The sequence below is a fragment of the Anopheles gambiae genome, chromosome 2, assembly GCF_943734735.2.
Source record: "Anopheles gambiae chromosome 2, idAnoGambNW_F1_1, whole genome shotgun sequence".
NCBI classification, from domain to species: Eukaryota; Metazoa; Arthropoda; class Insecta; order Diptera; family Culicidae; genus Anopheles; species Anopheles gambiae.
Window position 1 is genome coordinate 115,206,061 of NC_064601.1, and position 13,511 is coordinate 115,219,571.

At 48.2% G+C, this 13,511-nt stretch overlaps 1 protein-coding gene across 4 annotated transcripts in view; it reads left to right on the forward strand.

Annotated features, from left to right (window-relative positions):
• The window catches only part of LOC1269772 (uncharacterized), a 139,529-nt gene that overhangs the window by 75,515 nt on the left and 50,503 nt on the right, over nucleotides 1–13,511 (forward strand). For all 4 annotated transcript variants that reach the window (XM_061651558.1, XM_061651557.1, XM_061651559.1 and 1 more), the window contains one exon: nucleotides 5,406–5,556. In XM_061651558.1, coding sequence (XP_061507542.1) covers nucleotides 5,406–5,556 — 151 coding nt within the window. The remainder of the gene's footprint in view (nucleotides 1–5,405; nucleotides 5,557–13,511) is intronic.

The following is a 13,511-nucleotide window of genomic DNA, read 5'->3' on the forward strand; positions in this document are numbered from 1 at the left end:
CTGGGCGATGGCAATCGGGGCATCATCGAGGAGGTAGTGGTCTTCGTGAGCGTTTGTGTGTGTCTGTATGTGCTCGATAGTGATCTTTCACCAGGGGGCTCAAGTGACGTGATGTGTTTCCCTGAGTAGGGCAGCCAGAAGTACTGCACTGCTCGGTGCTCAATGTTGCTTCCCACTACTGCAGTCTCCACAACCCTTAGGCCTACCCTTTTTTGATAGAAGACTATGCAAATGAGCATCGATTTCGATTGAGTACTGGTGGGGTGGGTTTGATGTTTGGGTTGGCTTTCGTTACGCCCGGTAAGGTGGCGTAAAGGAGCTTACGGTTGTTTAACGGAAGGCATGAATCACGACATCACGATAGAGGGCATACACACACACATGCCGGAACCAATACTTCCGGCCACCGTATGGGCACAGTGGTGAACTACCGGAACAAAATCCAACCTGCTGCTGCGGAGGGCTGGTGATTGTGGGTATGATTTATGATAAGCGTTTCCCAAAACCGACCACAGTTCCTCGTGGTGCCGGTTATTGTTAGACTGATTATGAGCGTGATTTATGATGCACTTTAAGGTCCAAATCGAACGCTCGTAACATAAGCGGTGCATAAGCATATGTTAGAGAGAGCTTATGCTTTAATACAATGTGACAATGGCTGCCTGTATTGCGCAACGATCACAGTGCCACGTCTGCTCGAAGAGATTTCCATTATGCATATGAGGGTGATTCCTAGACCAAACCAAACAGCGGATATGCGCCCAGCCCATTCCAATGTATTGGTGCTCGTGATCGCACCACAGCGAAAGACCTTACCCGTGCAGTCTAATTGAAACGAGAGTGCACTGAAAACAACACCATGTGCAATTGGCGAAGGGCAAAACAATAGAGAGAATCAATTCAATTCCCTTGCACACACAGCGCTCTCCCTCCCGTCTAGGTCCCCGGGAACTCCCGAACCTTGACTCGCAAATCTAACGCCAAATCGTGCCGGATGTGGTGGAGATTTCATGTTGTGGACGATCGATCGATCGCTCTTCACCGATGACACCGGAACCTCCCCAGATTTGATCACGCTTGACTGCAGCCGCCCCGGGACTGGGACTGGCCCGGGACGGGTCGGAGGTGAGGCGTTTTCAATGGACAATCGAGGCTGAGAGTGTTTTTGGTGGCGCCTAGTGAATTCTCGCGCTAGAACACCACTTCGTAAGAGTTACTGCAAACTGGCGTGCTTTGGCCCTGAACGAGAAGACATACCCATCGCCTTGAGACGCCTTGTGGCCATTGTGACATTCCGCGGTGGATGTCCTCGGTGTGATTGTTCGGCTTGTTTGGCGGGCCAGCCGTGGTGTCTTCCCACCGATGCGCACCGTATCCGGTCCAAGTTCAGTTCCCAGCGGAGTAGAATGGCAAGGTTTTTGCGCGCTCTTTATTTTCCACCGACGACGCGATACCTTGGAAGTCAGGTTCAATTAGCTTGCGATTTGGGTGCCATATTAGTTTCTATCTTAAGCTAATAAAAAAAACGGAAAAAGAGCGTTGAAAATTTAGATTTTTGAACTGTTTAAAAGTATCGTGCATAATCAGAATTATAATTTAAGGTCGTTTAAGTTAAGCCATGCCAATTAGCATTAATGGAAGGCACTGACTTCTATGCCGAAGAGTATTGAATTTCATCGCCCAAATGGCAAAACGTGTAGTCCCCTTCCCGACACATTAATCATAACTGAATATTAATAATGAAACTTCCCCTAATTGGGCGCCCTAACTGGCCCGCAACGTTTTGCCAAGTAAGTTAATATGCCAGGAACGATCCGGTGCAAGAGATGTATGTACTACCACGCCGAAAACATGATACTCCTCATCCACCATCACCGTTGTTATCTTCATGTTTTACTGCCTTTGACATAGCAATAAAATGTCTCCTGTCAGCACGCAAACGTGTGTGCCCTCCCGAGACTAAATTCTGAAAAGGCCGTAGGGCGGCTGTGCTATCAACGCTGCTGTGCTCTGTAAGTAACTTATCTCGCCCGTTGACATTCTCAACGCTTTTCCGCCAAAAGTTGTCCCGCGATCCGATACGAACATGGGAAAGGACATTGTCTTTGGTGGAAGCAGCTATCACCCACTCCCTGGAGATGTCAGTGAGGGAAATTAATTAGTCTCAAATATCCGGCACGTTCTCGGGATCTCTTCACATACGGTCGGTACGGTTTCTAACGGTGTTTGAGCAACCAAAACGTATGTCTTCCTTCTGCCGTACGCCGCGGTACAGAAGATTCTTGGGATGTTTCGGGAAACTGTGTAAGCCGCCTGTGTCTGAAACGAATAACGTCACGTAGGAAAAGCGGTTGGGTGGAATGCGTTATACCGTTCGGCTTGGTGCGGCGTTCATTGGCGTGTTCCCAGAATGTAATCCTAGAAGTTTGCATGTCTCTCTACACTCCCGCGCGAAGGTCCTCTCTCAATGCGCAAAAGCCGCCCGCTCGTGTACATTGAGATGCAAGTTGAGAAAAGGGAAGCAATAATGTACGCTAACAACTCTTTTAACTTTGCATACTCGCCTTCTGGCAGCCATCTGGCAACGGGTTGCACCATGTTTGCAACTTGCACAGAATGCTTCCATTCTGGGGGATAGCGTTCCTTTTGTGGGCACCCTTAAATGGTGGACACGAAACCGCCACGTTGGCTAATTGTTTCGTTGTCGTTTGTTTACGCTGCAACGTTGCCCGGGAAACCGGGGGATGGAGGAGGCCTACGATAGCCAAATTGAAGACGGATCGGGCTCCACCGGCCATGGGAAAACGGGTTGGCAATCTATGTATTGTGTGTTGCTGCTATTGCACCGTGCTGGAATGATAGTTAGATAGGTGGTTGAATCTGGAACTAATGTCCAATTAGGGCGTGATATTCCGGGAGCCATCTTGGGTTGAGGAGCCATCGCGTTCCAAGGTCGACCGGAGTGGACGCTTATAAAGTTATGTAACACGCCTCTCCCCAGGGCTAGCGATCGGACCATCGGTCTATCAGTCGCTATCTCCCTACGGGCCAGTTTTGGGGTTGGATAACACAGAGTCTAGCTTCGCGCAAGAGGTGACAACTCGGGAGGTCCTGCCATTGGAGACGCCGTTGTCCTCTGCTTCTACACTTTAACAATGCAGCTAGAACGCATGGATCGTTTGGCCGCGCTTATGCACAAATTGAGCCAACTGGATAGGCACCGGAGGCATCGATAATGTCCCTATATGGAGCGGCAGCTGAAACAAATGGGCGATGGTTGGCTAAAGGTGGGTGCACCACGCTGCAGGTATTCGCCGTTGAGTGTTGGAAAGGGTAATAACAATCATTTCTAGACTCACCCACGGATGCGCTTGAGGCGAGAAGGCATGGACACATACACACTAGGGGACGCACTTTGCCTACTCAAAGCGAGTATGGTAATCTGAGCAGATGCAAGAAGCGAGACAAGCCACTGTACCGACGACACACAGCCGCCAGCCAGCGAGTTTTGCAATCTAAAATGAAGAGCATAGAAATTAACGAGCGGACTTAACAAACCCTAGACACACTGTTGCTGCTCCTTCCTTACCTTCCGATAGTTTGTTTCAAAGGTATTGCTTTTCCATTAACTTGCTAATAGCATCCTTTTAAAGTATGTTAATATCCTTCGCGCACGTGCGACCCCTCGTGTGTGTGTGATGTAAATATGTCACGCTAGCTTCAAAGCAGAGGAAAAAGGCAACCATTGCATTGGTCTCTGTGTTTGCTTTGATAAACACCACACGACACATCATTGCAAAGGTGTGATGGCGCTTACTTCGATGACGGGTGGTGGCAGTGACTGTGCAAATATTGGTGCGGTCCAGTGAGCTATGTTTTGATCGAAATCTTTTCCATTTTCTTCGCAATAATCGACCATCACCGCTATGGCTCCTCCTCTCGCTCTTTGGCCAACCGCCATACTACTCACCGATCACTGCAAGGTGTCGGTTGGTGAAGCGGTGATCGTTTTTTTTTTGCGAAATGAAGATTTCTCAACTAATTTTGCTTTCGTTCGCGCACCCCGCATCAGCCCGAACGTGCAGTAGTGGCACCACAGCGGTGGGTTGGGCGTTGACGCTGGAATGAAGCAACACCAACACCGCGCGCGCGTTTGAAAACTTCATTTCCCACGTATTGCGCAGACGGGGTGCTGTTGCGACTGGCGCAAGATGGGGCCGCAAACAGGTGGTTTTGAGTCGGTGTGAGTGTGGCTGCTGTGTGGCTGTTGACCAAGCGAAACCGTTCGACACCAGTCAGCAGAGGGGGCGGATTTTTTTCCTACTTCTGCTCGAAGCACCTCTCGAGTAGCCGAACCTGGCCGCTTCTTTCCCACATTGGAGTTCATTTATTAATCTCCCCCAAAGCAAGAGATCCACTCTGGCCGAGGGGGGATGGAAGTGTCGAGTGTGTACCGGTTGATCGCGTTCCGATGAGGGTATATAGGCACATGGAAATCAGTTTTTCGAAGGGGAGTAACTACTCGAAAATTCCATTAGGCGTGTGTCGGAGGGCGGTGCAAATGCAACGCACCAACGCATGCAAGACCGGTAAAGGATTATCTTTGGCATGCGTTTGAGAGAAGGAACGACGCGGACATAATATATCCACAAGCGATAATGATGAATGTAGAGCTTTTTGAGCAATTTAGAAAGGACACACATTAGAGCGAGATCTTTCAAGGTGATTAAGTTTATTTCCAGAGATTAAGTAAGTAGAAGATATGCTTATCAGGGCTTTGTGTCGCGTAGTATTAGTTGTGTTTGTTTGAAAATGACCTCAAGACGCTACACGGCGCTAGCGATGAAGCGGGTCAAAGGTTTACGCAACTCCCAAGACTACCCCAATCATCCGCGCCAGCCATCGGAAAGATCGACACGTACGCAACGATACCGGCCGCTCAAACGGCGTCAGGCGCATAGTATAGTGGGTGAGCTCCTGACAGCGGCCGTGCTCATCGTCAGCGTATTGAGTGTGGTACCTTTACGGAGCGCTGCACCTGCATCGAACCGGGTTTCGGGGTGGGTTTTTTTTCTTCTTTCGTCGATCGGCGGACTTCGATTACGCCACCAAAGCGACCCGATCATACTTGTCCGTTCGTTCGTTCGTTTGCTGTTCGACGATTCAAAGTGCGTACCGAGCGCGTTTGAGCGTTTAAAAATAAGCAAAGAATCCATCATCACACTCCAAGCGTTCGACGACGAGTCGAGTCAAAAATGGTCCAAAACTTACGCAACGCCGAACCCCTGAAAGCCCGCCAAACGTGTCACACATTAATCGTGTTTAAAATTAAAATTATATCTATCCAATTATATCGGTATGCAAAGCTAAAGTTTCCTTTTCGCTTCTTCACGCCTCATTCACAGCTTGGGATCCCTAGAGGCCACACTGCCGCGTGAAATGGTGTCACGACGCAAAATACTGTCCCGCTCGCGGGACGACCTCAACCTGGACCAGTCCTACATCACACAGGAGGAGGAGGAGGACGTTTGGTACCAGAAGGAGAAGCTCTACAAGGTAAGTGACACGAGGGGATCGCCTATATGTTGTTTACTTTTGCGAGAAAGTAATTTATTTGTTTATTTAGCATTTATAAAATCAATTAACTAAAGAGGGGGTATACTTATATGCAATTGGTAGTGTACACTTTATGTGTTCGGTTATGCGAGACGCACATCGCTAGTGTGAGTTATTGGACTCATAAATAAGGTAGCCATGCTGTGACCGCATAAAATCAGTGAATCAGAGATATAATAATACAGTAGAAGGTAATAATGAGTTAAATTTATTGCTTTTCCACGCACCATTTGCATATAGATGCGTATTCTCCCCGTTGTGGGCAGTAATTAGTAGTAAATTATGAAAGCAACAGTTCCCACTGCCGGCATCGACATTTCAGAATCCAGAATCAATATCATTATCGATGTGTTTATTGCCACCGGCGTATTACTCAACGACACAAGCCCGATGACAGCTCGGTTTGATTATAAAAGGTTCCGGCAGATGGCGCCAATATATATATTATCGATTGATTAGTTAATACTAGAGGCGTTATGTCTGTCGATCAGTCGATGTTATCTAACGCTGCTACTCTGTCTCCCATGCACAGGACCGTTGCGACGGTGTTTTTGAAGAATTTTAACAGCTTTATGTCAATGAAATCAACACCACAGCACATTCCCAAAACTGTCCGCAAGACCAACGCCAGCGCCTTGTTTGTTTACGTATTCAAAACCGTGCTTCCGAATGTGTGGCCGCGCGCGCGCGCTCTGTTCGCTTTCTCCGGCCTTTATTTCCTTGTTTGGGAGGGGGCGTAAGCTATTTGGGCTTGTTCGCTTCGCTGAACCAAACGATGTGTTGTTTTTTTTTTTTAAATCCCATTCCGAATCAATTTCCTCTTCATCACGAGCGTCGCCGTATCCCAAGCGGATCTGGTCGATTGAAGCAACAAAAAGTGGTCACTCTTAGGAGCGGCTGTTCGGTGTTCGGCAAACGGTGAAGAAATAACGGTGGTGTAGCAAAAGATAGCATTTCCCCGTCACACATCACAAGCCACAAGACTCCAGGTCGTCACAGTGGACATGACGGACTGGCACATGACAGGTTGATCAGAAGCGTTACTCAATCTCGAACGGTTCGATCCGTCACATACACACTCATACGCGAGGGTATATCATGTCCGCGCGAACGTTTCACGCTACTCCCAATCTTGGGAGGCTTCTCTTGGACCGCACAATTACCTCATAGAAATTGGACGCTAAAAGGCATGCGGCTCTCGGGGCATGCGCGGTAATCGATCGACATCCATCCCCCCCGGGCGGCACCGTTTGCGGTGAAGTACACGTGTGTGTGTTGTTACAGGTGTTTGGCGTCAATTTTCCGTCATCAATAAAAGCTCCCAATAAATCTTGTGCGCCTTCCCCGCTTTCTGACCTGTCCCCTGCGCATGTCGTTTGTGCTTTCCTGGGGAATCTAAACAACTCTCGGATGGGAAATAGTTTGCACGCGCGATCGGATTTATTGTTCATAAATATGTACGATGAACACCCTAATTACGGTAGTGGAATTGATCCAGGTGCCAACGATTCGCGCAACGACTCGTGCGCTCATAACGTGTCTGGAGCGTGCGAGGGGCCACCATGAAAAGGGAGGACGATGTAAATGAGAGATCGCCATGGACCACTGTGCTTTGATTCACATTCTAACGCAATAAATCAAACGACCGTAGCGGAGGCAGATTGAAGTGTTTGTGTGTGCAAGTGTAAGAACAAGAATTAAAACTACCCTTACGAACGAGAGTCACGATCGGTACGCGTGTGCGGTGTTGCCGCCTTCGAACACTGGTAGCCGGTCAGCCATCGCCGAGCCATATCAGAGCCTGTCATTACGCAATTAATTCGTCGAAGGAGAAGAGTACGAAAATTAATAGTTGTTCTGCCGATCGCGACGTCTAATAATCTAGAACTTCTGATCGAAGCAGACACCAAGGGTCACTGGGTTAGTGTGTGTGTTGCAGGGGGAATACCTGACGTTCCACTGGTAACATACCGGTCCTCGGAGTGTGGAGGACGAGTTTTCGCTTTCGTTTCAAAGCCGTTGCTTGTGGCTCGCTGCTAATATTAATAGCCTGTTGGTGATGGTGTGCATGCGATTGCGTACCGTTGATTAGTTCCTCTTCGTTCTTCTTCCCATTGCCGCTGACCCGTTCGTGTAGTAATCGATACGAAGCACTCGGGTGCTCAGTAGGAGGCCTCCGCCATTAAAGCCATAGCCATCCAGTGAGTGCATCATCGTGCTCGGGTGTCTGCGTGTGGCGAGGGTTTCTTGTTTTTTTTATTATTTTTGTGCATACCAGTAAGATAATGAGGTTCCTCAGCGTTCGGCGTTGATCATTTACCTACTTCAAAACTCAACACCTTTACGACCTCCCTGGCCCATATTCGATAGGTCATCATTGCCGTCGGTGTGGGCTAAAGGTGTTTGCTGCGGTCGAGCGTGGCGAAGTTTGCGCAAAGCCACGGAAATGAATGATCGCTCAGCCTAACGGCACCTCGGGTGGAACGCATCAATGGATAATCTGAGAAGGTAAGAAGTTGAGAAAAGGGGGGAAACAACAACGTCGACGACCAAAACGCACTCCATTCAATCGCGGATGACCTGTACAGTATCAGAGGATGACCGACCACTACGCACAGCGGTTGTCTTGTCGGCAAGGGCTTTAACCTTAATCGACGGCGGTTTCGCGGAGGGACACCAACGATTAATTTGAGCTGCAGTTTGGGTATTTTTGGAGTGATTTTGAATAATGAATGACACGACCTTGATGTCCGATTGGGTCACTTTTAATAACATCCCAGGGGTATGTGTGTTAATGTGCTCAGAAGTCAACAAAAACCGTGTTGCAAGTGAATGCATCTTTCCAGCATCACACCACCCCACAGCGAATGTGAGAAAGATGGTTTGACATTTCGCTCCAGCGAACTATCGCCCGAGGATAGCTTCTGCATTACGCCATCTGAGACAGGGCGAGATCGGAATCATGAGGATGCCGCTGATGCAAACACCGCTACCACCTAAAACAAAGCAAGGTGTCTCGAGCGTATCGACGTGTCGCGCTTTTGCGCGCTCTCTTGCGGTTGTCAATTGCTTAGGTTTCGTATGACTTAGGTTTGCTTGGTGCACGGTGCGCAAGTACCGTTGGATTTGCGCGGCTACATATTAACATGCAAATGAGTGTACGCATACTTGCGCACTCTCTGTGTGTGGGGATTGATTTTGTTTATTTATTTATTTATACACAGGCGATCTGTTTGCGGCACGATCCGGTCACAGTAGTAGATGAGAAGCTTGCCGTACAGTGGCGCGGCTCTAGAGTTAGTGATTGAGGTGCGAACATGTTTAGGTTGAAGCATTGGTTTTCATTATTGTGCAAGTAACAAACTTGTACACGAAAGAAGGTATATTTTTCTATTGGAACTATGATGCTATTCTGAAACATTTCATCCTTGATCATTATCGTTCAAACAATGACATTAAAATTCATCCAGCGCCATCTACTGTTAAATGAGAGAAGTGGAGTCTAAGTACTCTTATGAAGTACATTGTGATGACTCACGCAGATACAATCAAGCAATTGGAATCATTTCGTCCGTTGGTAGATTAACCAATTAACAACCAAAAAGCATACAGATTTCAATGTTGTGAATGGTTAGTATTTCAAAAACTTTCCAATTTACAACCAAAAAAAAAATCACCATTGGTAATTTCATCACGCAGCCCGCCAATGATGGCTCACAATTCATCATATTCGATCACTGTTCGTACCAAGCCTCAAAGTGCCTCATTCGCAGTTCCGACCAAGCTTGGCCATCATCCTTTTTCTAAAGCGGCGAAAGTAAGGTGAAATTATTCACCACTTTCATTCATTTTTATGCAACAGAGCGTGTCGTCAGACACAGGGCGCGCGCCAAGATGGTGACAATTTCCAAGCCCTCGAAAGCTTCCATTGTTGCATTGAAGCGGAGACTGTGCGCGTATTTTGCACTTTCTCGATCACTAAAATTGCGCCATTTGCGCCCAGCCGCCCTGAACTGACGGGGAAAAAGGTCTACTTTCCCTTACCCGTTCCACGGCCCGTTCTCAAGTTCACGTATTATTCGTGTGGAGCTCCACCCCCCGGTGGAATCTGCCTGCTTGTTTGCTCAGTTTTTGTGAGTTGCAATTCCGTTTATCGACTCAATTACCTTCGGCTTCGTACTTGTTTAACCCCTCTCTTCTTCATTGCGATGATTTCTTTCTTTGGCGCGGTGCTTACGCAATGGTAACTTCAATTTTCGTCCCTGTGCGTATTGCGCAATCGCAGTGACAATTTTATCTCCTCTGCCTTTGGTAGTGCTGCTTCGCAAAAGGGACGTAAATGGGTGAAATAAAGGCTGCGTGGTGCGCGGGCAGGAAGATACCGATCAATCATCAGCGTCTTGGTAGGAAAGCGATTGCGGTTTGGAAGCAGACGCACATTCCAATCCTGCGCGCTTCGATCGTGTACGAATCGATGAAAGATCTTCTCCGACGCGCGCACACAGCGATCGATCGATTTGGCTCGTTCGGGATACTCGCGCAGGAATGGGTTGGAGGAGGAGGAAATGGTGACCAGAAACGAGCCACCGGAATCGAGCGAAAGTGTACGAGGTCCACGTGCTCGTTTTGGTGTGGTGTGTGTGTGTGTGGTTATCGCGGTGTTTACGGAGCATTTTGGGAGATTCAGAGGCGCTCTCGAGGCTAGGAGACCGGATCTCTGTGGAGCTAAGCTGAGCAGAAATAAAAAAAACATCACAGGGGTACCACCAACATTGGAAAACCGAAAAAAAGGGAAAGTTATGACCGTGTGGTGCCAATGTCCGGAAATACGAACTTGTCGTACCCGAGACGGTGCTGTCTGTGTGTGTGTGTGGTTGTGTGTCGTGAAGATTAGCTGTGTTGGGAGACCGGGTTTGGAATCCCGGAAGAAAGCGCCTCCCCGAACGGTTGAAACGGGCCACCATCATGAACGCGTCGCGTACGCTCATAAATCATAGCAGGCCATGCAGTCTCCACGCAGACACACACACACAGAGAGTGACGGGCAAACACACAAATGAAGTAACTGCAGCACATTGCTGCGTGTGATAGAAAGTGTGGAGAAATCGGAAACGAGGGTGAAACATTTCAATCGTGAATTATCGCCATTTGGATCGATATAAAATGGGAATGGAGGCAATTAGTGTGTTTGTGTATGTGCGTGTGTGTGTGTCTGTTGGGCGCCTTAATATGTGTCGTTACGGGGCAGGAGAGCATAACGAATGCCAACAAAGCTCAGAAGCGCTCCCAATTGTCCGGATTTGTGAGGTGACCTAATTTGGCGCACGCCTAGCTGTGATTGCATGGAATGTTTACGTTTAGGGCAGATTGATAAATGAAGGGTCCCTGCCAAGGAGGTCGTAGGCTCGACCGAAGACTGTGAAGAAGGAAGAGGAGGAGGTACGTTACAAGATATTTTTCCTTAGTTCTTCGAATGATATGTGTTGCAATAGTTCAATTAACTTTCCCCCTATTTTTGCCTTCCAATCCTACAAGGGCTACATTTCAATTGAAACGGGCGGTGACTGTCGCAACTGGAATGTTTTTTTTTTCTTCTTTTCTATACATCGGTGAGGTATCGAGATTTTGTGATCCAATCTGGCGGTAACGGGCTGGAACTGGAAGATATACGAGATACACCTTCGTTGAGACACGTTGGAATCACTTTCGTAGAAATATGTCTCTGGCGTAGAAGTAATTTTTAAGCCCTCGATGTGGCGGTGTGATGCGAGTACATGTGCTCCGTTTCTATCGCTCGATCGTCGGTGACAGCACGATCGGGGTCCACGGGTGCGGTGCAGTGCGGTACCATTACATTATCCTCCCGTTGGGTGTTCCAGCATTCGCTCCGATTGACAGTTGGAGGATCGTGAGACGCGGCCCACATGATTTGGAAGTTTTACTCCTTTTCCAAACACCTCCGAAGCATGACGCCATCCGCAAAAGGGAGTTCCAATGCGTCAGTTGCTGTCGATGGTGTGTGTGTGTACGATCTAGTGAAGGCATGTTTGAGCAAGAAGTGCAGGTGATTATGTTTTGCTCGTTTCTATCACAACAAATGTGATACAATCTTGGGGAAGATAAGTAATTGATATCCTCTAATTGTGTGCTTTTAATAGTTTTTTTCATTGGACCATTACGCAGGGACCATCGCGAAGACGTCTTTAAACACTTAAAACTCCATTTCGCTTTTGCTTTCCGTTCGCTATCGTGCAGCTTTCGATTACACCAACAACCGTTAGCTGCACCGTCATCAAACGTCTAACGGCTTCTGCCGTGATCTGCCGTCTAGTTTCACGTTTCTGCCTCGAAACGCTATAGCGAGTCCGTTCACTCGGATGAAAACAAACCCTGTGGAACGCTTGACGAGAGCAGTACAGCTGTGGCCAGGACCAGCTAGCGTGACGTGTGGTTTTCGCGGCCCGAGATAATAGCTCTAACCGCGCAAACACACGTACAATTCATTTAGATCGGTATATGAGCAACTCTGGTGTCACTGGTGTCTAGTGACGCTATGAATACGCCTACGGTTCTCAGCTAACAAGGTTTTTGGAACACGAACCACTTAACGGTGGGTTCTGCTAGACAAAAGACGCGCGGACGGTTCTGCATGACATTTCACAAACATTCAATCTGACAGATTCTGGATATTGCACAAGCGCTCACTTGTCCTTCGCGTTGCTTGTTATCTAAATTGGATTTATTTGATGGTAGCTCACCAAAGACATCACCCCGTTTCCTTCCATAAGACATCGCATCATCCAAAAAAGCTAGGTCACTCGAAAATCTACCCTTAAACGCTCACGATTGACAACAATTCTACCGAAACGATATTTGCACATCCTACTCCCCCCACCCCAGCTAATATCGTCCGCCAGCATCAGCAACATGCAACACTCGCGCTTGATACAGTCGTGCCATTTGCATTGCCCTGCCCTTTCCATGTTCTTTGCGGTTGGCAAAAGAATTCTTGCCAAATTCTCGACCCAAAGAGAACGCCGCGAACCGAGAACCTTCCCGGCTTTTTTTGCCAAATGTCAACTTCGCGCCAGACGCCGATGCATCATACGAGAGAGCCTGGGCCAATGATGACAATGATGATGCTTTAACGATCAATTCTCCAAACATCACGAACCGATTGAGGCGTCAGCTAGACGCTGCTGGGGCTGCACTAGCGCGTGTTGCATGGTGTTGGAGGATGTGTACCTGTAGCCATTTTTCACAAATGTCAGTGGGGCAAATTGGAAACAGGTTTCACCTTCGAGCCATGTACTTACTACACGTACGGCATCAATACGCTGCAGATGTAGCCCCGTGCGGCAGATGTGGCAGAGTGCTGCTAGGTTGGCAGAGGTGGCAAATTAGTAGCATGTCCCGTTGGCGATAGGTAGGGAAAGGAAAAACAAATCAGCAGCGATGAGCGATTCTTCCAGCACCATCTCCGTTCTGTACGGTTCGAGTACGATCGAGTACAGCGTGAGAATGTTGGGGGTGCACCTTAGCATTCTTGTCCACACTTGACACACAGACGCGTTGTTGGACGTCTGGGTTAGAATGTCATTGGCGGGTTCTCGGATCATCACTGTGTTACCTCCGCGATTAGAATTGTTTCCCCCCTCTCACATACACCCCGTTCTTCAGGCGCATCCAATCGTTTCTGGAACGGCTCTTCGGAACCGAATGTAGTTACCCTTGTCCGTTAACACGACAAGTCGCAGCCGATCCAATTGACATTAGCATTTTCCAGATCTACCCCTTCTGCACTAATCATGTTGAGCTCACTGCAACATTGTAGCAGCAGGTAGTACTCGTTTCTGTTGTTGTTGTTGTTGTTGTTGTAACCGCACTTGGTCGCT